General features: G+C 34.9%; 1 protein-coding gene across 14 annotated transcripts in view; it reads right to left on the bottom strand.

The window, feature by feature from the left end:
- DOCK9 (dedicator of cytokinesis 9) overlaps positions 1–27013 on the bottom strand; it is a 113542-nt gene that overhangs the window by 35275 nt on the left and 51254 nt on the right. For all 14 annotated transcript variants that reach the window (XR_010440098.1, XM_064712299.1, XM_064712362.1 and 11 more), the window contains exons 6-29: positions 25605–25700; positions 24822–24956; positions 21091–21265; positions 19737–19804; positions 15760–15834; positions 15526–15666; positions 14961–15161; positions 14711–14833; positions 12228–12310; positions 11661–11783; positions 9862–9941; positions 9590–9777; positions 9410–9475; positions 8788–8880; positions 8410–8533; positions 7905–8026; positions 6459–6545; positions 5783–5872; positions 4408–4523; positions 4204–4273; positions 3939–4064; positions 3739–3810; positions 1350–1496; positions 566–649 (exon numbers count right to left, since the gene is read on the bottom strand). Coding sequence is in view for 13 of the 14 variants with exons in the window: in XM_064712299.1 (XP_064568369.1) it covers positions 566–649; positions 1350–1496; positions 3739–3810; positions 3939–4064; positions 4204–4273; positions 4408–4523; positions 5783–5872; positions 6459–6545; positions 7905–8026; positions 8410–8533; positions 8788–8880; positions 9410–9475; positions 9590–9777; positions 9862–9941; positions 11661–11783; positions 12228–12310; positions 14711–14833; positions 14961–15161; positions 15526–15666; positions 15760–15834; positions 19737–19804; positions 21091–21265; positions 24822–24956; positions 25605–25700 (2685 nt within the window). In the remaining variant the exon portion in view is untranslated. The remainder of the gene's footprint in view (positions 1–565; positions 650–1349; positions 1497–3738; positions 3811–3938; positions 4065–4203; positions 4274–4407; positions 4524–5782; positions 5873–6458; positions 6546–7904; positions 8027–8409; positions 8534–8787; positions 8881–9409; positions 9476–9589; positions 9778–9861; positions 9942–11660; positions 11784–12227; positions 12311–14710; positions 14834–14960; positions 15162–15525; positions 15667–15759; positions 15835–19736; positions 19805–21090; positions 21266–24821; positions 24957–25604; positions 25701–27013) is intronic.

Below are 27013 nucleotides of genomic sequence, written 5' to 3'. Positions count from 1 at the left end.
TGAATAACATATTAAAAACAAATTTCTAACACAAAAGGCTGATTCATTTCAGCTTTGCACTATGTTAGATATAGACCTGTCAAAGTTCCACATGTCAGCACAAAATAAATCCAGAATAACTCATACTTAACAACTGTTCCTATTTACTGTTTCCATTGTCCAAAGTTTACAGCCCTATTATGTATTGATGTAAGAAAAGTTTGGACACACAGCAGAATCTCTTTGGGTATCTGATACATGCTTTCCCCACTCCAGTACATGTAGCTTACAATATTCAGTATCAACTCTTCCAACTTCAGACTTCCTGCACTCATGCTTAAAATTTCTGCTTAGGGTGGCACGCCCACACCCCACTACTTCTGAGATTCACACACTCTAGTGTGGCAAAATTGCACCTGAAGATGGGAATCAAAACAGGAAACACTGCTTTGATGGAAAAAACAATGCTGTAGGCACAGAGCAGGGATTTCTAGTGTAACTGGGAAAAGACTTAATGCAGGACTTTATCCCCATGCATCAAGAAGAGACAACACTTAAAAACAGCTTGCTGAAAAACACTGAGTACCTTTGGATCTCCTGGGGCAAAGCAACTGATGTAGTTATTGATCTGCTTGAAAACAAAGCCTCTATCCATAAAAGTGAAACACCTCTGGGGAGAACAAGCAAAACCAAAATAGAATTGATTTACTACTTTCTCTGCATTCAGTAATTATATTTCTGTATTTAACAAGTTTATTTTTGAAACACATTATTGACATTTCAGTTTGAATATAAAAAACAATAAAACAAGTAAACTAAATACATGTATACACATATACAATGTATGTATATTATATATGAATATCAAATTTTCCCTTAGGAGTGCTGATCATAAATCACATATAAAAAGCAGTTTGAAAAGAATCTTGCCAGAAATGAAAATGTCATGCCACTAGAAGTTTTATCTATTTCAGATCCCATCCTTTTTTATCCCTTGTAGATATTATTGGCTGAAAAATGAAAGACAGTGAAATAAAATGCATTCAAACAAAGCACTGCTGAAAACTTTTGCAGGATCTGAAGGCAACCCAGATGATATTTTTAAAGGAACAAAAAACAAAAAGCAAAATACATTTTTAATAAAATACAAATTCATTTCTTAAATTACCAAATTTCTGAACGGATGTCATCTCGTTTACAGAAGATGTAAATCATACTTCAAAGCATTTTAACATGGACATAAAACTATATTTAAAAGGCTTTATGCATGTTCAGCTTTATATGAGTTGGCTTTAAGATTTCATAACATCCATACAGAAGCGATATTATTGAAAGAATAACCACAGAGTCCAAACCTCTTGTGTACCTACTTTTATAAAGGCAGCCAGGCTGTGGTTTGCATTTTTTGAAGCCTCTGGATTGTCTCTGTACTTCTGAGTGATGTGTGGCATTAGCATATTAACAACTGTTTCCACTGCATGATGAAAGGAGGCAGAAAATCTCTGGTTTCTCAACAGCTAGAAATTAATTCAGATACAATATTAAATATGGTTTATAACACTGGGATATATCAGAAAATTTACTTCAGATAAGATATAGATAACCTGACAGGGAGAGAGGAAACAGTTTTCGAATTTTCTCATTTTCTAGAGTGAGGGATCATTTGTTTAAAAGAAAATATTATAACATGCACTAGCATCTATTAGTGAAATTCAAGCAAGGCAGTCTTTGATGACATAAACCACATGTATAAAAGCTTCTAAGTGTAATGCATTAATATTTTTATATACTGCAATAAACAACACAAGCTTAAGAATAAGAGGGAATCTTTTAATTTCACCCATCTTCCTCTCCAAAGGAGACACCAGCTGGTTCACATATACTAATCACATTATCAGTCTTTCCTGTCTTGGAAAAAAATCCTTTTTTACTGTTCTGTAACTATCATGGTAATAACTGCTTTCACCAGTGAGGAAATTGTCATCCATGCTTCTTTCCTTCTTTCTCATACTCCTCAGCAACTTCAAAATCTCAGCTCTTCAGGCATCAGAACCTTACTCTCTGTGTTTTTAAGTTTCCACAATCAGAACTTCTTTCTCTTACTTTTTGGTACTTTGCCAACTAGCTTAAAAGATCTCCTCTTCATTCATAATTTCTTACTTTCCACTCACCATCTACATTATCTTCATCAATGACTTTGTACACCCTGACAAATATTGGTCAGTAAGTGCTCTTCAGCTTTTTGGCACTGCAGGGTCTCTTTTATTTCTCTACATCTTACAACCCTTACTACAGAATCTGTCTTTTGTGTAAAGAAACTAAATGGCATGTGGTATGAGGCTGATGACATTGACAAAAATTGTTTCAATTGTAAAGTCATTATCTCTTTAATTTTTGAAAACTGAAAGCAAAACATCCATGTCCAAGTACTTTTCTTTAAATAGTTTTTTGAGCTACATTAAATGCAACATTCCTAAACAGAACAATTGTCAAGGCCCCACATAAATCAATGATTACATAATTTGCTCCCTTTGTGTTTGAATTGCGGTCCAAAACCTCTAGCTTTAGTTTAAAAAAAAAATTAAAATAGATATAAGGCTGAAAAAGATCCCTTTATAAATATAAACAGTACTCATGCAAGAAGTAACAAATAAGAAATAAAGACTGTGTTGGTGGGTATGCCAGCGTCCTACAACACCCTTGTAGCTCTATCTTTGTTGGACAGTAATGAAACATAATCCTTGCTATAGAAATAATTTTGTCACACAAGAAATGCATCTTTTTATCAGATATCATAAGCAGGAAACATCTGAGTGTATGTTGCATTTATTACATTATCTAGTAAGGCAGAAAAAATCTAGCTAAATAATTTATGTTTAAGGGGCTTGTAAATCAAGAAGCAATATTCAGGGGTGAGAACACTTGCAAACTGTAGAAAGTTCTTCTCTCTCTTTCACATTACAGAGAAGGTGACAATAAGGCTCCTTCAACTGAGACTCGAACTCTACTGATGATACCACAGAGTTTTAAGTGTAGCACTATAAAGCTTTTTTTCCTGATCATTGTACAATTTTTTTTCCCTCACATACTTCAGACTTCCAGTTATATTCTAAATACACAGTGAAAATAGTGATAACAATATCACAACAACCTATTATGTTACTCACATGAAACTATGTTGTATACTTGAAACTTTCAAGATTTGTTTCAATCCAGAAGTAAATACACTAAAAAGTTGTCACCAATGCAAAAAACACTGCTCACAGGATAAGCTTGTAGAAAAATGCATTTCTGAAGTCTTAGCATTCTCCTTCCAGCACAGCAAATAACACAAAATTAAATATTGACACTTTTTACTACATCCAGAAGACTGTAAATTTCATGACTCACTGTTCTCAGGGTCATTTAATATCAGAGCTACAGTACTGCTCAGGAAAAAGCCCACATTTTTTTGATACAGCTTAACTCAAAGGGTTATCTACTGCTCCCAACTTCTTTGTACCACAAGAATAACGAATTTCTAATAGAAAGTCTGGTGATTTCCAAAGACTGCTCCACTCTATGGACTTTAGGGTTTCTATTCTTTATATTAATGTTGAATCCAGACCTGTAGTTTTTTCCATCTAATATTTAAACTGATTTCTCCTGCTGCCTCTTTCTCTCCCTTTCTTTCTAATATGCAGTAAGAAATATGTGACTGGAGAAAGAAGAGACCACACAGATCTTCCTTTAAATATTTTTTTGCAAAAGTTGACATACCTTCACTTTAGAGTTTTCTATCAAATGTTGAGCCATTGACTTTATCAGAACTTCAAAGAAAAACCATGAATACTGCAGAGGAAAGAAAAATTCAGTAAGATTGCCACATGTGTTCAACAACTATTTCAGTACACTTAGTTCCTGTTCTTCAATTATGACTAGGTAAGAACATACAGTAAAAAGTACAGTTCAACACATACCTTAAGCAGTTTGTTGCTTGTAAGAAAGTCAGCAGATGGCTTTAAAATTGTTGTCATTGACTTTGTCAGCTCTTCATGTACTGTCTTATATTCAGAAGCAACATAGGGTTCTGCTTTATATGCATACTTGGGGAGGAAAAACAGAATTAAATACAAAATTATGGCATAATACAAAAGAATTGAAATTAAATAGGTGCAACTGAATTTAAATATGTTCTTTATTTGGGAAATAAAAAAAGGAAATATTCCATTTACTTTTACCTACCTTCACATAAGATCTCAGGTAGCTATCCAAACCTTCTTCATGACACTGAGCAACAATATGGATAATAACCCTAAACAGAAGTCAGAAAACAAGTAAACCTATAAAGAAAGCTCTGATTGCAACAGCAAAAATGCTACTCTGTTACAGATTTATGTGATAACCAAATCATCATGCAGACTCTATGAACCACTTAAAATTCTTTACCTTGTCACGTTGACTGCAACTTCCTCTTGAGTTGCTCTGGTGAGAACTCTGAACAACTGGTTTAGAACAGTTGGCAGGAAAGCTATCATCACATGGCCCTCCATAGCATGAAGGCTCTAAAAGAGAGTGGCAATACTGTCACTCCTGTGACTCAACAGCACTTAAATCACAAATTCTGAAACCAATAGTTTATTGCAAGTCTTCTTCCAAAAATACAAGCTGCTTGCACCACTTGGTGTTTGCTACCAAAAATACGGCATAGAAAGCAATTGAGGATATTTTCCAATATAAATATTTAGTAAATGCCTTCTACAGGAAAGTAAATTAGGGATACAAATTAGGTGTTATTAACAGCATTTTAGAAGTACTTATTTGTGTTTCTCCATTGAAATGCACTCTAGGTAATGATTCAGTGAAAAGTCTGTCCATGTGCCCAATAGCATGCTGAGACTGATATTGGTATATTTTGGTATTTCATCCACCAATGCAGACATCTAGCAAACACAAGCTCCACAAAAACATGCAGATTTCTTACTTGAGCTAAGTGTAATACTAATTACACTAGTTACTGCTAAACAATAAACTAGCAACCATGTTAAAACTGAGGATGAACTAAAATCCCTAACTACTTAAGGGAAATTGGAGACAGTGAATTATTAATGAAAATTTCTTCCTGATATGCCTTTGCATTCCATCACACGCAAAGGGTCCTACAGACATAATCACCCTAACAGAAAAGGCAGTGCATGAAGCTCATCCTACAAAGTATTATGCCAGAAAATTCCCTGGAATTAAAGAGAATTTGACAGAAAGAATGTATTTGCTGAACGTGCATGCAGATAACAAATATCAAATGTTTCCATTTAGTGTTGGGTGTTAGGCAGCTGTCTTGTCTCTGACTGTTTGCCTGCACATCCACACTATTCAGGACACAAAATGGTCGTTCATCCTATGTGATCTGTGTCAGAAAAAATTGAAGTGGAAACCATTACTGATCTAATCACAAAAGAGAACTGAAGACCCAACAATGACAACCTTCTAAGCAAAATTTTAGAAAAATCAAGAGCTGTGATTCCTCACAATTTCCATACACAGTTCAATTTGATTATTTTAGTGTTTTGAAATTACCACTCATAAAACTGACCAATACTGTCTCATTATTTCTTTTTGGTTTCCTCTTACATTGCAATTGTAAATTTATTTAAGGCAGAAAGTATCTTTGTGGGTTTTTTTCACAGCAAATTCCATTAATGCGAGTCATAGTCACAGTACTAATCCTCACACTGAAAAATGAGACCTATAAAATGTCTGAAGCTCCAAGGCTTTGCAAAAACATAAATGAATTACACAATCTGTTATTCACTCCATTTTATACCTTAAGATATTTCACGAGATCAGTTCCTAGTGCACGAGCTCCAGACTCTGTTTTCTGACAGTACTGAAAAAAATTATGCAAGTGCTGGTCCTGTCAAAGACAAAAAGAACAACAAATTAAACAATATCCAACCTTACAATCTATAATTCATTTATATGTATAAATACATATCTTTGTCCATAGATTCAATTTTCAAAAATAATAGCTGAAGTGCACTATTCTGAAGACTTATTAAGTCCTAGTTTAAAATAAAATTTCAAGTGTTTTTTGAATACCTGTTATACAAAATGCCACCTATATTTGCTTCCTACTGACAGAAAATAGCATGCTTAATTATCCCAACCAATCATAATATTTCTGTGAAATGGTCTAGCAGGACTCATTGCTTTGCAGACATGCCAGGAAACAGCTTTTAGACAACTATGACCTTTCATCTAACTGGAAAATTCAGACTGGAATGGATGACAGGAGACAAAAGGCTCATGTTTTGAATAACTTCAATTTAAGATCTGTTTTTCACATCTGATGTAAAAGAAACAGACCATGAGAAAAGCCCAAGAGACAAAAAAAGAGATGAGCACACCGAGTTCACGAATCTTCCCATATATTGTATATACATACTATGAACATATATAATTTCTAAAAATTCTCTAATTAAATTTGCTTTATAACTTACCTGTGTATACACAGTTGACACCAGATGAGTGGATATTTTTAGCAGTTGTTTGCCTCCATCTACCCATTTAATTTCAGGACCAGAATGCTGCACACATACATGAGGGGGAAAAGTAAAATAATGTAGTAGTATATTAAAATAAAACAAGTAACAGTACCATTAACAACACTTCTTTCAAAAAGAAAAAAACAGGTTGAAGAAATGCAGTGTGCAATGAATAAAGTCATAAATAAAGCAAAATTATGCAGGCAATATTTCCAAAAGCATTTATGAAGCTTAAAATGTACTTTACAAGTCCCACAGTATTTTCCTTGGTGGCTAACAAAATTGATTCTCTGCAAGTCACAGATTTTGTGTTTCCCCTAAACTCTGCAAAGAAACTTCTGACTAGAGAGAAATATTTACCAGTTTTCTCAAAAAAATAACACAAGGATTTCCACAGGTACTCACAAGGTTTAAAACTTAACATATGTCACTGACAGGTAGTGACACTGTCAGTCCTTCCTTCTCATCCCATTTCCAAAGAACTGAGAATGCTGACCCTGATATCCAGTTAGGGAGAGATTTTATTGCTAAATCTATCACTAGTCATATTGGTCCTGACATTGTACCCATGGGCATGAGCAGAGACAAACAGCAGAGGCATAAAGAATACACCTACAAGGTGAGAGGATGAAAGATGTGAAGGAGACAATGGTTGGAAAGCTTACAGCAGAGTTGAACAAAGAGCAGCTGGTACAACAGGAGGAGAGCAGCATCTCTTGCTGTTGATTTCAGGTCTCTTCCTCCAAAATTAGTCAATTTTGTCTCTGCATTCAAACTTTGTCAAATTCCCTATCACATTTTCATTTTGTATCCTCCTTGGTATGATTTTTATGACTACAATTATGCAAGCTTTCTGCTTTGAAAAATACAACCATAAATTTTACTTGTGAAGTATAGAGATCACAAAAATCAAGATGTGAGAATAAGACTTGTTCAGGAATAAAGGACTTACTGAAAGGAGACAGCATGAAATGCTAAAAAAAATTTAGTAAAGGACTTCAGATTATTTGCAGACCTTCAGAAACTCAGAATAATTTTAAATGTTTAAAAATTACTGTAATTTCTAGCTAATTATTACTATAGAAAATGAAACATAAGCATATCTTAATTGTATCAGCTAAATAACAACAGAAGTAAGCATGTAACAACTTTCTGACTTCTACAAGAATTTCACTCAACCTGTCCTAATACATTTTTTTTGTCTCCCATCTCTCTTTGGGCTTTTCTGTATCCTCTGTCAGACATCTGACTTTTGCTAAGCAGTCCACTTAAACTATAAAAGAAAATAAATTCTATTAGAAAATTACTTAAATCTTATCAGCAGACTAGGGAATTACAACCAATCTTTCTCTCCACTATGTTTAATCTTTTTTAAGATTAGAGCCATTTTCTATAACATACCTTTCCAATACCCACTTCTTGATAGCTAAGGTAGCCCGAGGGAAGATTTGCTGACACTGGGATTTGTTGCTCATTGGTGACCACTCTTCCATCTTTTATCAAAGGAAGCCAAGAATACCCAACTACAGAATATGAAAGGCAAGTAATTTTAAATATTATGAAACTCCACATACACCCTTACAACAAAAGTCTTAACAAATAATTTATGTAATTCATGAAACAGAAAATGTTACTGTAAAGGCCAAATGATTTGAACTCAAAAACTACAAAACATTGAAAGCACAAAGTAACTGTCACTGATTTTGAAAAACACTGTACATTCAAAGGACACTCTAAACCAAAATTTGAAACATTTAAATTAGAAGAAATATTTTATTAAATCTTTCAGTCAGTCCTATGTAACTAGAAAGCATTATATAGATCACAAGAATTATGGGTTACCAGATAAGCATACTTCAAAAAAATTCACTAGCAATGACTGAAAGTAAGGCATTAGTGTACAAACCTTGTGTTTCAACAACATCTTTCTTCTTTGTACTCCCTTTGCTTGAATTATCACAGCTGACATGGTAGAAAGTGAACAACAAATGGTGCTTTTCATGTAACTGAGTGGGGAGCTCTATTTTAATCTGAAAGACAAAGAAATCTCTGTAGAAGTTTGCAGCCAGAGCACTGACATGTGTTACTGGTTCTACATTTAAAGAGTAATTCCAGATTACATGTTATTTGAAGCTAGACCACAAATCAAACATACAAAAATTATAAAAGGTCCTTAGAAAGGGGGCCTGATTTAACTGAGAATTTTGCAACCCTCTAATATTTTCTTGCAATTTGAAATTTACATCGTAGCTGACCTGGTAGTTTCCTCAGAAAGGCAGCTTACCTCATCATAGAACTCTGGATTTTGATGGTGATGCAGAACAGCAGCAAATGCACTTCTAGTAAATACTGGTCCACCAGGCCTACCATAGATACACTAAGAATACAGAAAAGGAAAAAAGAACAAAAAGACCCTGTGATCCTTTTTTTACTCTCAGCTTAGGATGTCTCACCCAGAATTTGAAATATTTTAACTTGTGTTTAACTTGGTTTCTTTACATGATGTTAAGTCTGCCTGCTGTGCAGTAGAGCTGACACTGTGATCTCACTTCAGGATGCCTCTACATTTCTCTACTTCTGGTCTTCCAGGCACCTTTTATACACTGTGATAGCTCATAAAATGGAGTTTGGCTCTGCAGTTGAAATATATCTTTAATGTTTTAACTTACTGGGGAGCAGGGGTAAAATACCCTTGTTTGCAACAAGTTTATTCCTAGAATTTTAGCAAAAAAATATTAAAGACATTAAATGCTCTGAGGACTCTTTAGAATCTCTTTTATCAGAAACAAGCCATCCAGAAGTTACTCTCAAGCCACCATCCCAAAGTAGCTCAAATAAAGTACTACTGTTTTTTAGCTACCTGCTCACTATTTACTTCTATCAGCCACAAAAATGAAAAGACTGACCTTCAAAGGCAAAGAATCCTCTTCATCAGAATCCTTGAACTCAACACACACTGCAATATTTCTAGCCTAAAGCAGTAGTTAAAAAACATAAACCCAAGCAATTAATCATCACAGAAATAAATATGTAAACAACCTTAACTAAACCTGAGAAAGAAACTGGTACAGGTTTCCTCTACTCACCTTTGCAAAAGACTTTTGACTGTCATATTTTAAGTGCTTTGGATAAACATAAAGATGATTGTTGTAGATGGTAAAAGGCTGAGTGCATTTTGGTATACAGGGAACAAACTCCTCTATTTCAAATGCTGTGAGTGTCTTGGTATTGTTTTCAAACTGTTTCATGGGAATGTATGATGAGTTAACGTAATCTGAAAATACATTGAAAAAAACAAATAAAGAACTGAAGAGGAAAAAGCCCAAATGTCCATTTAACAGTGTTTGTTAATACTTACTTGGAAAATCTGGTGACACATTGTCAATTGTAACATCCAGATTTCCTAAAATAACAGGAAGTTTGGCCATCTTTTCAGGTCTGTAGGAAGGGGAAAAAAAAAACAACCTCTCAAAGTCAGGCTAAATGCAAATCAGATGCCAGTAAAAAAAGATAATAGGAAACAGAGGCAAAAGTAATATCCTGAAATAGGAGTATGAGAGGAAAGGTGGTTTGAGGGTGCATGACTGATCTGGTCTTGCTTTTTGCCTAGGTACACAGTTTTCTTTTCCTTTAAACTCTCAGGAAAAGAAAAAAAAAACACAAGTGTGTCAAAGATCACAGAAAAGCATGACTTTTTCTTTCTTTAAATTTAAATGAAACACCTTTTCAAAATTAAGTTTTGCCATGTAGTAACTCATGGCACCTATCATTTGCAGCCAAGAGGGAATCTGTAAGTAAGTTTTAAATCTCAGTGGTCACTGATAAGATCATGGCAGTAGGATAAACCTGGGGGAAGAGAAATCAGCAAGTTTCTATCTCCTGCTTTATCCAGACTAACAATTCACCTTGCAAAACCCAAGTATAGATGTTATGATATAGCTGCTTCAGAAACATGAAGTACAAGTTTTTCCATGCCAAAACCATGCAGAACCCTTTATTAAAGACAGTCAGCAGCAAAATTTTTAAAAATTATTGCACAGCAAGTGGATGCAAAGTTTCCCCTAAAAGCAATCCCATGTTGTGAAGCAAACTTCTGGTTGGATTTGGGATTCTAATTCCAACAGATATGCCTTAGACATTAGAACTCCTTTCCTCCTGTACTTCCTGTGAAATACTGTACATGGTTCCACAAACAGGATGCTGCAAAAACCAAAAGCACTCCCTTAACTCACGGAGTAGTGTGGCAGGCTAATTTACTGTTTGTTCCAATTCCAGTAATAGTGTTTATGGCAAGGAGTACTATTATTGTCTGTTGTAATGTCACACACTTTTAATTAAACTACATACTTATAATCTCAGTTCTACTATTTAATTTACAAAACTTTCTCTACAATCTCAAGTTAAATATAATATTCTCTTAAAAAATCAATACTTAACAACACAAAAAATCTAAAATTCTCAACAACTAAAGTTCCAACAGAGTACCAGCATACTCCACTGCTACAGGAAGTTCAACAAAACTTTTAGCCCCTTGCTAAAAGTGACCTAAAATATCTATTGCAAACCTCATCTCCTCATCAGATTTGCTAAGCAAGAAGAAAGAAACTGTAGCTCATTTTGTGCTTAGTGATTGTTCAAGTTAATACTTATAAGCCTTGCACACAAACCAATAAAAGCTTTAAGAATACTTGGTAAAAATGTTCTGGTTTTTAGGTATCCTGAGACACATTCCCAAGGAAGATGGACTGGAGACTTGCTTGAATCCCTTTCCCTGAGAGCCAGCATCCCCTGTCCAAGGTCAGGGAACAGATGATTTCTGCTCATACTTGTTTTCCTTTGAGAAACAGATGAGCATATTGTGCAAACATAACTCCTAGCAGAGAGATACTTCAGGATATGACAGCATTTTACATGTGGGATTATACCTCAGTCCTGTTTACAGCCCTATACCATGTAAGAGAAAGATCTGTAGCTTGTTTGAAGGCCTTAATTATATTTATATAGATTCTATATTTGATGTGAAAGACATTTATAAATACATACATCAAAATATTAGATGCTCCAGTTCAAGACCATAAGAAAATATTGTGTGGGTTAGGAGTGAGGGGTTTTAGGTTGGTTTGTTTCTCTTTTTTCAAGTGGGAAAATCAGACTTACTTCCTGAAATCTGCTAACAATTTCAACATGTCTTCATTTGAGAGTTTATTACTGTCTTGCCTGAAGAGAGCAGAAAATCTTGCACTTTTGTCCAGGGTTCCTGAGGCATCTTTAAACAACGTCCTGAAAGTAAAAATCCTGCTTTTAGCTGAGTTTATGAAAGTGTTGAAATTCATTTCAGGAATTTTTTAAATTACAAATCAGAATATCCTGCACCATCCTTCATTAATATTCATTAAGCATTTAATATTTTACTTATTGTAGGTGAGTTTAACGTATAAACAGCTCAGTCTAACAAATAAGTGTGAGCCATTTCATCCTTAATAACATAAAAAATATTGACAACAGAAAACAGCTGGCAATATCTACAGTTTGAATAATAATGTATGTTTATAACTCTTTTCCTACTACAGAGCTGAAGTACAAGGTTGCTGGAAATCTTGGGTTAATTGAAAGCAAAAGAAGAAATAATTCAAATAGCACATTAAGTTTTACAAGAAGGGAGATGAAAAAAGATGTTAGAGAAAAGTTAGGAAAAAAATACAGATTGACAAGATTTGTCCTCACCTAGCTGCCCAGGCAAAAGGCATTCTGTATTGACCTAATCTCTGGCATGCCTGCTTAGCATTCTTCAAAACTTTCTGTGCAACCTACAAGGGACACAAGAAATAGCCATATTTGAAAAGCTACGTTTTTTTGAACCATTACTACTCAAGGAAAAACCCACATATTGACACTGACATGAATTAGAAAATCTTCTTTAGAAGACTATAGATTAATCCTAAGTATGTGAAGAAAAAGACAATTGATAATGCCTCTTAACTATTTATTTGAGGTTAAGCACAGCCTGCTGATTTCACAGCACTTCATGGATGAAAACAGACCCATCTACATTTCTGGTACGAAACACTTAATTAAGCATGAGAAACATTATTATACACAGAATACAGACTGAAAGCTAGAGCAAAATTAAACTGCTTTTAAAAATAAAACTGCAACTCAAAAAAAAACCCCAACAAACAAAACAACATTTCCCCTCTCACTTGCTCCCCCACCTCTATCCAGCACTCACCCTCTGTACCAGAACACATTCCTGCAGAATACGTAGCACAATACCCTGCAAGACTTGTACTACAAAATCTTCCCCTACAAAGTCTCTTCCACACAGACTATTGGAAAGAATTGTATGAAGGTCACATGGACAACCCTGTGCATGGACACTGCAACACTGTTCTCATTAAAAATTTAAATTCTTGATTTTAACTTTTAAATGAACAAAAAACTCCATTATACAGAACCAACAACTACAACAATCAGAAGCCAGAAACCCACTGGTTTGAGATGTTCAACACTGAGCTGGACCACTTGGGCTTCTCTTTTCCAGAAATCAGCTTTTCCCATGTGTTCATACAGAGCAAAACCACGTACAGACTAAAACTTCCTGAGTATTATTCCCTGATCTGTGCTGTTGATCTTATAAAGAGTTGATTCTATTAGTGTGTTTGAGAGGACTCTCCATTACCCTTTCCTGTAAAAAAAGGGGAAATAGCACTCGGAACCATAGAACCTTAGTAAGCAATGATCATTAAACCACTGTATTCAACATTAAAGGGGAGAAAAGGTGATTTTTTTTTTTTTGGCTGTAGAATTTGCTGCTTCCATTTTCCCTTTTTCTTGTCCAGACTAGTAATTTTGCAGGGAACTGGAACTCTCTCCCTACACTGATCCACATGGAGGCCTATATAGCTGGTACTGTTCTAATTTGTTTCAGATTAATACAGTGTAGTTCCTGAGAACAAGAACACAAGAAAAATTCAAACTAAGCATTCGTTGTATAAAACTGTAAGTGATTGAATGCTAGAAAGCATAAGTTAGTATGACCATGAGCATTCTCATTGTCCACTCCCATTGTACAGGACAACTACAAGTCCAGAACTCAGCATCAAATGTGGGAACACCTGGGCTTTTTTAACCTCCCCACATGGCTCAGGCCCAAGGACACCAAAATCACCCACACTCAGTTCAGGTTTTATTTTAACTCAGAAACAGTCAACATCAAAACCAGACTCCTAAAATACAAAGCTGCTGTTTTTCCAACAATAGCTGGGGGGGAAAAAAAATAACTCACACAATCCTGGAAAAACAAATCAGTAGGCTGATCTATATTAAGACCAAGTGAAAAATACATGGTTTTTTACATGCAGCTCAGCCAGCATCAAATTTGTAGGAAAGAACACTGTTGCCCTGAAGAGACTGAAAGTCAACTGTTTATTCTTAGCTGAAAACAGGCAGAATGTCAACAGTAGCTGACACTGCCTACAAAACCACTTTTCTCACTTTTTCTGGTATGCTGGTCTGGCTATTTAAGCATAACTGTAAATCAGAAACACTGAACTTCTGCTCCTTCACTGACAAGAAGTAGCAACTAACAAAACTTTTTGTAGCTATGTTTCAGAGAGCATCAAAATGTTATGCCATCCTAGATTCCTGGAAATTTAAGATGTTCCAGTGGATAATTTCCAGAAGTGATTCGGGGTTCTATCAAATCTGCAAAGAATTTTATACATAAAACCAAAAGCTTAATGATCTCAATGGTTCTGGAGGAAAAAAACTGCAGGAGTGCAGATAAAGTTATAGTAAACTATTGTCACCAAAAAGTAAGACAAACACATCAACTATGTTACACTAAGTAAGATACACTAACTAAGAGAGACATATAGTTATGATCTATATTTAACATTTCACTGTTCAACAATTTTCAACTCAACTTTCACACTGAAGTCCAATATTCTCTTGTCAAAACAGTTTACTTAAAGACATTCTAAAAATTACATTGTCACAATTATAAAAAGTGAAATAAATGTTTCCAATAAAATGTTCCCTTATCTACAGTGTAATAATAGTTACATGAAATAACTACAACTTACTAAATCAAATTATCCAGTTACATGAATTTACTATAAAACAACTAAGATTTTGATTTATATTAATTTGAAATCAATCTGGTTTGCCTCAGCATTTTTTTCATGCCACAGAAGAAAATAACATACCTTTGATGAATCTGAACTTTTCATGTATGGCTCAGCACAATGTGTAATACTTCCCTGTAACACCTTTTCTATTCTAGCCACAAGGAAAATGTCTGTATGAGGACATGTGACTGAGAATATTCCCTAGAGACAAAACAAGAGATAAATAAAGAAGGAAAATGCACATTTTACATCACATATGAGAAAGCAAATGAAATCATGCAGGAAACTTGCATCCAAAATCCTACTAGCTCAGGTTCCTAGCTCTTACCTGCTTTGGGTATTGCAAGACAGTTTCATGAATGTCCTGAATTCTGTGTAAGCTGTCACCACTGCCATTCATCATTTGTTGAGATGCACTGGACAGCATGTGCCTTACTGAGGGGTGGTTCAAATCAACGTGGAAATCTGCTGAAATCTTCCTGTTGTTTTTGATATCAAATAGTGACAGTGTGACAAAGAAAGGTTCTACCTAGACATTAAAAAAAATTAAAAATCAAGTGTCAGTGCTGGCATCTACATCGCTGTAAAAATGTGTATGAAAAAAAGATAAGTAATATTTTCAGGAACACATATGGCCATCACCCTACGTATTACTGACAACATGTAAAAGACACTGAAAGAAAAATTTTTTTTCTCTCAACGACCCAACAAAAATATTAGCAGCAAAGTTAATTCATGTAGGATTTAGGCCTTCATTGTGATTTAAAAGAGCAAAAATCCCCATAATAAAAATTTCTCAATGACAATGAATCCCTGTCATTAAGGATAGTGCCAACTAAACATCAGGGTGTTTATTTCCAAATTAACTGAAAATAATTAGATTAATTATTTACATTTGTTGTTGGTCCTTCTTCATTTTCTGCAACGCAGCTTTGCAAATTAAAAGATAAATCATTACACCTTACAAGAATTTTTTTTCCAAATTTCTCTTCAAATGGCTTCACTTCTGGTTCAATACTAGAAAAGTCAAGTTTCTATAAAAAGAGAAAAGAAAAAGTAAGGTACATTTGCTTTCATCTCAAAAGGATCAACATAAAATACCCCTGCATCCTTGTAAGAAATCTAACCTGTGCATCTGGATCCAAGGCAAAAAGTTTAACTCTGCTTTCAGTTTTCAGCTTGATTTCTGCTTCTCTGGTGCTCTGTTCAAAATAAGAAAAGAGGTCTTGATATCACACCATTAAAGTGAGCTTTAATTTCAAGCTTTTTTCTGTGATGTTCAAAGCTCCACACATTTTTGATTCATGCATTCATTTCTCCCTTGCTGAGCTTTGTACCTCCTGAGTTTACACTGATCAAACATGACTAAGCACAAAGTGAGAGCCTTTTCTCCTAATGCTTCTTTCCAGCCTAGAAGTACAAAACCTTACATCAGTAACATATAACCTTCCATGCTCATGAGAAGTACACTTCAGTGTTATTTATATATCTGCCTCCTCAAACAATAACTTCCATAATCCTATTTTATTTAAATAAAAACACATACTAAGACTGCAGGTTAAGGCTCAGAGCTATCCTGAGACCATAAGATTGCTGAGGAAACAACAGATCACCTATATTAAGAAACACCATCATAGCTTGCTTTCTTTTTTTTTTTTTTTTTTTGTTGGTTGCTTTTTTTTGGACTTTTCTTGAGCTCTACAGCCAAAGAAGTGGTTTTCCTGTGGGCAGCTGGAGAAAACCCAAAAACTTCCAAAAGATAAACCCCTCACATTTAAAAGTTACTTTGCAGAGTTCACTGGGATTTGTGGACACCTATCTTTAAACAGTAAAACAAAAGTGAAATGAAACAAAATAGAATGTGAAGACTGATGGTATACATAGGTTACCTTTGTTTGAAAAAGGAATTATTTAAAGAGCATTCTATGATTTTTAAAGTCCCAGGACATGACAAATGAACAGATGCATGTACCAAAATTACCCATGCAGGAGAAATGCCATTCTTAAAGTAGCAACTGGCTAAACAAGGATACAAAATATTACATTACAAGCAGGTGTTCTTTTTGGATCAGCCTGTATGGGTTAAAAGAAACTACAACCCAAAATGCTCATCACTGGCCATCAGCAGGAAGTGATCTACTGTCTACATCTGCTTTGCTGGAGACTGAAGCAACTTTTACTCAAGAGAAAGAGTGTGTCTCGAGAGAAAGAAAAAACAAAACAAAACAAAAGAACAATCTCCAAGAGCTCATAACCATATTTTTAGGTTGATACAGGAATTTAAAAAAATAATTTGGCTTAGAGGATGTATTACAGAAGAGAAAATTCTGAGGTGCTATTTTGAATATAAATGCTCCAATGGTTTTCATTTACTTTACTTTGCTAACTTTAACACAAAAGAAGAAAAGAGGAGAGTTGCTGTGAAAGAGACGACCCAGATACGCAATACCAGCAGAGTACTGGTAGAATTAGCTTCTGGTTCAACAATTAGTTGAATTGGTACTGGTTCAACAAGCTAATTATAATTAGAAAATACAGGAAATGTGAAAAAGTTTAAGGATGGCAGGAAAGTTCTGTGCATGTTTTGCAAAGGTAAAATTTAGTGGCAAGAACTAAGGAAGAAGATTGCCCAGCCATAGGAGCCAGACAGAAATTGCTTCAGCTAAAGCATCTTGAATAGTTTTAGATTCTTTAGTGTTTTGTGCAGGAAGACCAGAGGATTATATGCATTTTTGACTGACAGAACAGGGGTAGTTGTCAGAATTCAAAAACTGAAAATGCATGAACCTGTTACCTGTTACCATGAACTCTGTCTACAGCACATCAGTGGCTCTGTGATTTTATTTCCTCATCTGTAAAACTGAGACAGTATTTTCCCACCTCAAGGTATTCTGGGACCAATAATGATAAAGGAGATGCTTGGGCACATTGATCATGACAGTCACAGCTACTTCAGAGGTCTAATTTATTTTAAGATTAATAAATGCAACAAAAACAAACAACCCCAACCAACCACACAAGAAAAAAAAATCTACTACAAAACCTCTTCATTCACTTCTGGTAGTTAAATTGCAGATAAATGGAACATGAAATAGGTAGGAAAGACAGACTGAGACAGATGTGTGTCCATCTATGCACTGAAGTGCAAAGTACAATCTTATTTAGTTTATGTTATGAACTAACAGCTATTGATAGAAAAATGAAGGCTTGGAGATGTATGTACTCACAAGGGTTAAACCCTTCCTAGGAAATCTGTTTTTTCCCCTACTGTCAGGTGCTCTACAATCACCCCTGAAGGAATTTCTCTCTCCTCATAAGGATATGAGGTCAGCTATTGTGAAATTTTCCTCCTAGAACTAACAAAAATAATAGAGCAGCTATAAACTCTTCTCAAAGAAAGCCCAATACCCTGCAAGGCTTCCACTGGGGAAAAAAGAACCAAATCCAAACAACAGCTGAAAAGACAAGGCAAGACAGAATACAGGACAAAAAATCCTCCAAACAACACCATTTATATATAACAATCAAGTAAAGACACAGAGAGTAATGAAAATGGGCAGAGTTTTCCCTGTAATTTTCCTCAGGAAAAAAAGGGCTAGGAAAATACATTAGAGGAAATTATTTTGAAAGGCAGTGTTTAGGAAAGGTGAATTAGAAGGGAAGGGGAAATTAAAAAAAATTGAAGGAAATAGAAATGTAAATAAGTTATAACAATGGAATAAATAATAATAATAAAACATGTCAGTGCTTAAAGAACTGAGCAAAAATAATATTCTAGAAAATAACGAGCTTTAAGAGCTGAATGCTTCTGATCTAAAAGTTATGGAAACTGGAGTACCAAAACTATATGCAGCCCTGAAGTAAAGTCCCCTCTGTAAGGAATATGGACCATTAGCATTACAATAACTGACTGGGAAGAAAGAAAAATCTTCCACAGAATAAGAGCATCTAATTTCATATTTAATTCTGAAACAAATTTTCATGGCCTCATGCAAATATGCTGTTTGATACTTGCAACTCTTCCTAGGAAGCTTTGATTATAAGCACCACAACCCAAATTAACTTCCAATTACAGCCATAGCTGGAGCTAGATTATCACATAAGAGCTTTTTGTGTGCATGTGCTAAATTGATTACAAAGCAGTAACAGAAAGAATTAAGTCAGCCAACCAATTTGGGTGCTAAAAGCTTGTTAATGTATTCTGACTGGATCCTTTGATATGTTAGCTACTGTAGTAAATAGAATTTGGTTTGCTTATTCTCAGTTCATAAGCTGCACTACTTTCAGGAGGAGTTACTAGGTCAGACAGATCCTCAGGAAAAAAAAAAGGACAGCATTCCAGAGAATGGTCAAGCAGAAAAGTTTCAATACTCCAGGCTGTACCACACAGAAGAAAGAGTAAGGAAGTCACAGGAAGGTGTTTGGATTCTGCAGCTTCAATAAAAAAGGTCACCAGTTAAAGTTCTTGGGTGATTTAACAAAAATTTCTCCTTTACAAAATTCACAAAACAAACTGCAACACAGAATTCACTGATTTAACTGAAAGTCAGCAAATGGGCTGAGGAAGAGTTACTGTTATTTTCTATTTGGCTCCATTTTATTTCATGCTTGTTTATATCACACTTCACTAAGAAAAAAATGGAAAAGCAAGAACCATGGCAACACAGGAAACATCCACAGACCTGCCAGTTCATTATAAACACAAACATCTTAAAATACATTCACTTCATCACTGCTATTAAGCTGCCCTGGATTTTTAAGTCTAAAAATAAAACTTGACTTTAGTACAGCTAGATTTCTATAGAAACACTTTAACACTTACCTGAATGCAATAAACCAACACAAAATAGAATGAATTAATAAAATAAGACATGCTGAATTTACACAGCATATTAAGATTTATATAGGAAACTTCAAGACAATATCTTGTTTCCTTCCAAAAGCAGAAAATAATGAAGCTCAATAACCACATCTCATAAAAGAGCTCCTAAGCTTTCCAAGCACCACAAGCTACAAGCCAATGCCTTACCTCTACTGAAAGTTCATGTGGCTAACTTATGTTTAATACTTTATATCCCAAGTTGACATTTACAATATATATTACCTTGGCAATTTCAGGATAGTAGTTATCAAAACTACTTGATGAGCTTTCCAGTTTGCTTTGTTCATCATCTGAAATTATAAAACTCATTTTAAAATAAATATAAAAATTCCAACGTGCTCACAAAACTCCATATCAAAAGAATTTCATATTTTTTAATCTCCTGCCCCCACAAAAATGACAACCATTAGCATAAATAGGTTGTGGACAACTGCATCATTTTGGTGCAGCGATTCTTGAAAGATGTAACTAGTTACAAAAACCATTAAAGTAGCAGTTATGTCTAATCTTACCAGAACACATCTTTAATTTTAATTTTAATATCTGCATGAGGCAAGCAGATACTCAGTGCACAAACTTACATTACTCTTTCCACAATGCATTGTAACTTGATTTCAAAACAAGTTCCCTCTGTTCATTAGGTTCCCAGCTCTACTCACCAACAGTTACTGGATTTACAAAGCAGCCATTCAGTCAGCTATAAACATCTTGCAGTGCTAAGGTCAACTAAGGACCACAGACTAAAATGTCTTTCCCAGAGCAAGATACTTCTCCTTTTCATATCTGCTTTTGTTGCAAACATCACACTAAATTCTGACAGTCTTTGAAGACTGTGATATCTCATTTTAAACTCTAATGATCCCTTTTGGTACTTTGTACTATCTATAAAAAACCATCCTTCTGTAATATCCTCCAGGCTCTTTTGGATATGCATACAGTTGGGTTCACACCAGTTTCTCTCCCCATTTACCCTCAAGAGGAAAAGTGAAGGAGAGGACATTCCGATTTTCTTTTTGTCACTGAAATACTGGTGACATACACTGCATTCTTTACAGATACCTGCCTGACCCATTCTTAAAGGGCTCCAACAGAAAGGATTCTGCACCCAAGCAGTCTATTTCAATACTTGCAGGAAATATTTGTGGTCAAGGGAATTATATTTAAATTCAAGCGCCACACTGTAACCACCATTTCTACCTACAGTGACCACAGAACAGATTATTTCATTTTCAGCAGCATTTTACACATTCCAAAACAAGTCCATCCTAAGTTTTTTTTTTCTTCCTTAAGCTGCCTCAGTCCTGATTCTACATTGTGGGTTCTACTTTTCTAGACTTAATCAGTCCCAGAATTATCTTGTGGACTTGACTCAACTGGAATCAATACAGAACAGTACTGTTTTAATGCCCAAAAGGCTAAAATGCTCATCAGTTGAATTGGACAGTAAAAATGCCTGCAATTTTTATGCCCAAAGAAAACAAACAAAAAAATTTTGCCACATGAAAGCCCTTGATTCCAAAATGCATGTAAGGAGACATGGTCACGTAACATCAGCCTTGCTGGAAACCCTGCTTACCTTCATGGGACTCGCCATTTCTTTTTTCTTGCATTGCAGCCTCAAAGTTAAGCTGAAGGATTTTGTTCAGAGTGTTTATCCACTCTTCCATTTCAAGTTCACTGTCTGCAGCTAAAAGGAAACTACTCTTGTCTTGCATCTTGAGCTCAAATGCGAAACGTCTGACTTTATTGTTCTATAAGAAAATAAAAGACCTGTGTAGCACTTCACATGCTGTCTAATCACTATCAAAGGAAGTTACACATATTTCAGATACTCTATACAAAAATAGTTTGATATTTTGAAAAAATGTGTCATAATGACAGTTTTTGCTCTCTGACATTTGACTTTTAGAAGTTATCCACAGCACTGCAACAAGTGCAAGTAGGAAAGAGAACAGCCTGTATTCCAGTTTCCAGTCATCATTCTGCTTGCAATCATTTCATAAAAACCCAAAAGCAGTCCAAAAAGATTTCCAAATCTTTATGTACTTCAGATCACCTAGAAATGAAGCTAATTAAGGTCTACTGAAAAAACAAAGGAAAACAAAAAGCATGAAACACTATTATATTTGAGTGACAACTGTTTGCAGACTGGGATTTTATACTGGAGGTAAAATTATAACCAACATAACCCCAAATGCTCCAATACTGTTAGTCATATAGATATACATAAAGTTGTGAATCAGTTCCTCCTTTTTTCCTCAACCATTTCTGTCATCCTTCTCTGCACAATTTAAACCAGGGTTTCAAATGCTACTTAGCCTGACTCATGTTTCTGGGAATGAATTCAGAAGTCTTAAATGAAAATTCTATATTATCATCAACTTAGTTTTACAAATTGATAATGCACTAGAAAAACACTAAAATAAACAGTAAGGCAGACTTAATAGTTGGGGGATTTTTTGTTTAAGTTAAATTAAATGCCAAATTACATATTAGTTTCATTGTATCTCTGATTCTTCAATTAACTACATGTTGACAAAACAGTCAGCTTTCTACCAAAGCTGAGTTTCTGTCAAGCATACAAACAAAAGTGAAGACTTCAGACAGCCCTAAGACAATCTTACCAGTTGAAGTCAGTGCTGAAATAAATGAAAAACTCTTGAGAAAAGTAACCTCTATGTTTGACAGTATAAAAGCTTGACACAGGCAGGAGTTGTCACAGATCTCAGATTTCACAAAACACTGAATTAGAGCAACCATACCTACACATGTGGCTGAATGTGTGAATAGATACACTGCATATATTATGTGTTCCTCATCTCTGATCAGAAAAGTCTCTATAGAATTTAGTATTAAAACAAAATCCCCAACAAAACAAAACCAAATATGAAAACGCCAAACAGAATTCCAAGAATTCCAGTTTCTTCATTAAAGTTTGGGGGAAAAAAGAAATCCACCCAAAACAAATACCCCAACCAAATAAAAACCCTCCTATTGCACAAATTTAGCATTCCTCTTGATACAAGTTCTGATGAAGCAGCATATTCTGGTCTAACTTCATGTCTGTAAGTGAAGTCAGTATTTTTCTCTCAGGCATCTACAGTCTTTGAAAAATAAGTAAGCAAATGCACTGAATGAACTCAGACCAGGGGAGTGTTATAGCAATGCAGTAGGAACTAATCTCCCCTCACTGAAAAGACTAACTCTGAAACAAGTAGTCTCATTCCAAGAACAAAATCTTGTAAGCATAACTACCTGAGAAAAACCATTTCTATAAATTCCACATCAGACTACTTCAAAGTAAGATGGCTGGGTCTTTTTTTCCTTTGTTTTCCTCTTCTGTTAAATGAAAGTGCAATTTCTACTGTGTAGATACCATTTTTTTCCCATATGAGTTTTTAAATGCTAATTCAACACCAACAGTAAAACAATAAGGTCAGCCAGAAAGGATACAGGACATATTATAAGACAATAAAAATACATGCCTGGAACAGGGACGTTTATGGATAATGTTTGATAGTTTAAATCACCCTTAATTGCTCCACATCAAAAATTCAGGTGAAGAAAGAGTTATTTCCAAAACCCTTTATTCTAGCCACTGAATAACTACTTGGCTTCTTGGAAGTGAGCATTAACTGGTTTTGATTTTGCACATGATGCTAATTCATAACTAGTCTCAAATTTTTACACGCAGTTTTGAAGACCAGGTACCAAGATGATCACTGAGGGTACTGTACAATACAGTACAGCACTAGAGACTTAGCCAACTATAAATTTTAAAGCATCCAAAGTACACTTTTACTTAGAGATGACTGTATCAGCCCTACTTGCAGAAGAACAAAAGAAACAGTAATACGTTGTTTGTTTTAAAAAGCAAGCTTCTGGCAGAGTCTGAGGAAACTTGAGGTTAATTGGATTGAACTGCCGGAACAGAAAGTATGGAACAGCATGAAAGTGTGTGTGAGGAAAAGAGATTTTCAGGTTTTAAATCCCATAATGAGAGAACAGTTACATGTTAGAAGGGGCCTCTGGTCGTCATTTCATCCAACACTCCCTCCTCAAGCACAGCCAATTGGAGCCGTTTAGCACAGGCCAGGGAGCTTTTGAACATCTCCAAGGATGGAGACTCCAAACCTCTCTGGGCAGCCTGTGCCAGTGCTCAGTCCCCTCACAGTGAAAAAGTGTCCCCTGATGTTCAGAGGGTTCCAGTGGTTCAGGTTGTGCCCATTGCCTCCAGCCCTGTCACTGCACAGCACAGAGCAGAGCCTGGCTCTGTCCTCTTTGTATCCTCCATCCGTATTTGTATTTATTGATGAGACCTATTGAGTGGCTTAGCAACCACTTTTGTGTTTGTTGGCTTGTTTTAAAAACACAAATTAAATTCACTTCAGTGGAGCTGGCCAGAATTGTATCTCTAACGCAAAATATTTCCTGTAAAATTATATATATAACTTGCAATATGATAAAATTTATTACAGTTATAAGATTTTCATAGAAGTTACCTATTAAATGTGTATCCAAAAGACAATATTACAATATTTGGGTGGAAAAAAATCCTCTGTAAAGCTGTTTTAGCTCTTTGTGTAAATCTCCAGACAACTTTATGTTACAAAAATATTATTTAAGCAACATATTTTCATTAAACTTTGCCTATTTCTTTATTTATTGTACAAGTTAAAAAAAAGCCTAAGACCCATGGGGTTTTTCCAGGTATGCTGTGCCTAACAGAACAGTTGCATGCTGTACTATAAATACATAACAGAATCACAAAAAAAATGAAAAACAATCTTTTCTTTGGCACTTGCTACTGACAAACATTTTACCAAAGCCCTTAACTTTTCAAAATAAAGAAAAGCACAAAAAAGTAACACTAGAAAGGTCAAACGAAAGCATCTGGAAGGGTGTTTGAATTCAATACAACTCCCGCAACAAAAATCCCACACAAGAAGCTATGAAAAACATTTTACAGCTCATGCAAGCACAAAATCTAACTGAAATAAACTTCAATTTTATGCTGTCATTACTTTGCCAACTTTGGGGTTCTTTGTGCATTTGCCTTAGAATTTGGTTTGCTAAATACTTGACATCAACCAGTAATTTATGTTCTTTTCAGAAAGATTTCAAAAATTCAGTCTCCTGCCCTTTGAAATCTTGTTCACTGCTTTGGCAAGATGCAGCCTGTCTACTTGTTTCTCTGCATAATAGGTACTTATCTACATTCAACAACACTAATCTATATTTTAAATAAAATTTCACTTGCTAATAAATATCAAATTAATTGGCAAACAGGAGAATAATTATAATTACCTGAACCACTCCCATGCATGAATCTAGAAATATTGATCCTTTAGGTTCTTTTGATATTTTTTCATCTTTGTAGAAATTGAGATTATAGGATCCATCACCAAGCTGGATTAAGTGGAAAAATCTTCTTTTAAATGACTAGTGAAAAGAAAGGAGGGAAGAACAGTGACAACAAGTATCAATTAGCTTCACATTGTATACTCAAAAGTGCTATTTACATAGTAGGTAAGAGAAAAAAGTTTTTATTTATAGATAACATAATCAGTATCTGCAGAAAAGAAAACAGAAACCATTAATTAAAATAAATAAGTTATGATATCTGCAGCAGGACTGTACTATACCATTTGACAGTATTTTTGACCTATTGAAAGGTATTTAAAACTGACTCTATAATATACATAAGAGGCATATTAAAAATTATAGTTTCATATAAAATACAAACAAATAAACCCCCATCAATATTACAGTCCCTTTTCCACTAAAATCACACAAGGGTATAGTTAGGAAAATTTCTCTCACGTACCAGATTTTTCATAGCTTTTTTTTTCTGATTTACATAAGATAAAAGCAAGGTTTCAGATACATGAAGTACATACAAGCTTCCCTCTTTCTTTTAATAAGATTTTTTTTAGAACTAAACTGTGGTAGATAGTTTTTCTGTTGTAATCTTAAGGTATTCCTTATTGTGAGTTTAACCACATACCACAGATTGACCTCTCCAAGGCCCAGGGATATTGAATATCAGTGCTCAGGTTTTTGTTTTATGTAAGATATTCTTAAACTTACTCTCATTGTCACACTGATTGCACTGTTCATGTTGCCTTTGTACAGCCATCCTTGTTTTGTTATTCCACCCTTCTGAGACCCAAGAGATGCTGCATCCTGGACATGAAGAAAGGAATACAGGAAGAAAGAAAAAAAGAAGAAAAAAGAAAAGGTAAATGTTTGCATCACAGTCTATGTAGTATTTATCAATAATTTCAGAAGTAATTTTAGAAGTTGGAATAACTATGGTCATAACATAATGATAATAATGTTACCATGAGTCCCCGCTGAAATTCTATGGCTTTTCCATTATTTTATTTAAAGACCTGGCATGAGATTGACCTCATCTAACTTTTACTATGTAATGTGGCCACTTCTACAGGCTTTATCTACAGCCAACAGAATGATCCAGCCTATAGATAGCTTGATGTTAGTCAAGACAAATCCCAATGAAACAGGGGAACAAGCAAACTTAACGAGTCAAAACTTAAAACATTTGCTTACATTTACCTTGTCACCTTTTCCACAGAGTGTAAGAATTTTCACCAATTTCTATTGCCAAAAAGAACAATGCAAACACATGCTTATCCAAAACTTCAATCAAGATTTTCAAACCATTTTGCTTTACATACAGTACTTCAAAGACATCTTTCTTAAAAATTTAGAGAATTAATTCTTGAATTGGGTCTGCCCTTTTACAGATCAGAATCAAAGCTTTGCAGAGAGAACAAGACTGAACTTGGCAGTGATGGCAAGTTCACAAACAGCAGATCCAATGCAAGCATCACACATCACACCCACTGCCTGTACCCCACATCCATCTGCCAGGGGAGGGAACTGAATGACTGCATCTAAAACCTTAAGATGTTAACAACTACCAAAAAGCAGCCCTTTGCAATCAAAACAGATCAAAAAGACAGATTTATAACTGCCACAAAATAAATATTAAATCACCAGTTCCAAGTAATCTTTTAGAGTACTACAAAGCTGACGTTACCATGGCTCCCTGTTGATATAGCCCACTTTGAAACAAAATTACTAATGAATTAGACATGTAGGAGGATTTTCATCCATATAAAGGAGAAATACTCCTGGTAATGTTTTTACTGAAACATTCAGAATTAGCTGAGCATCCAGCTGAAAATAAAATCACAAAACATCCTCGAGTACCTCAAGTATTTTTCTAATTCGTTTTCTTGGCTGTTAAAGAAAACATGCAACAAAACCTGATTATATAAGGGGGAGAGAGTCACTAGTTCAACAACAGAACATTAAACCAAATCTTGGAATAACATGAATCTGTTTCTGGAACTGAATCAAGGAACATTCTGTAAAATGTTACTAGGTAATTTATTTACAGATTATTTGGTCTGTCTAGCTTGCATACTCGTAAGCATATGCACATGTGAACTTCAAAAAACTGTGAACAG

The sequence above is a fragment of the Zonotrichia leucophrys genome, chromosome 1, assembly GCF_028769735.1.
Source record: "Zonotrichia leucophrys gambelii isolate GWCS_2022_RI chromosome 1, RI_Zleu_2.0, whole genome shotgun sequence".
In the NCBI taxonomy this organism is placed as follows: Eukaryota; Metazoa; Chordata; class Aves; order Passeriformes; family Passerellidae; genus Zonotrichia; species Zonotrichia leucophrys.
Note: the sequence above shows the minus strand (reverse complement) of the source record. Positions and strands in the feature narration are given on the sequence as shown.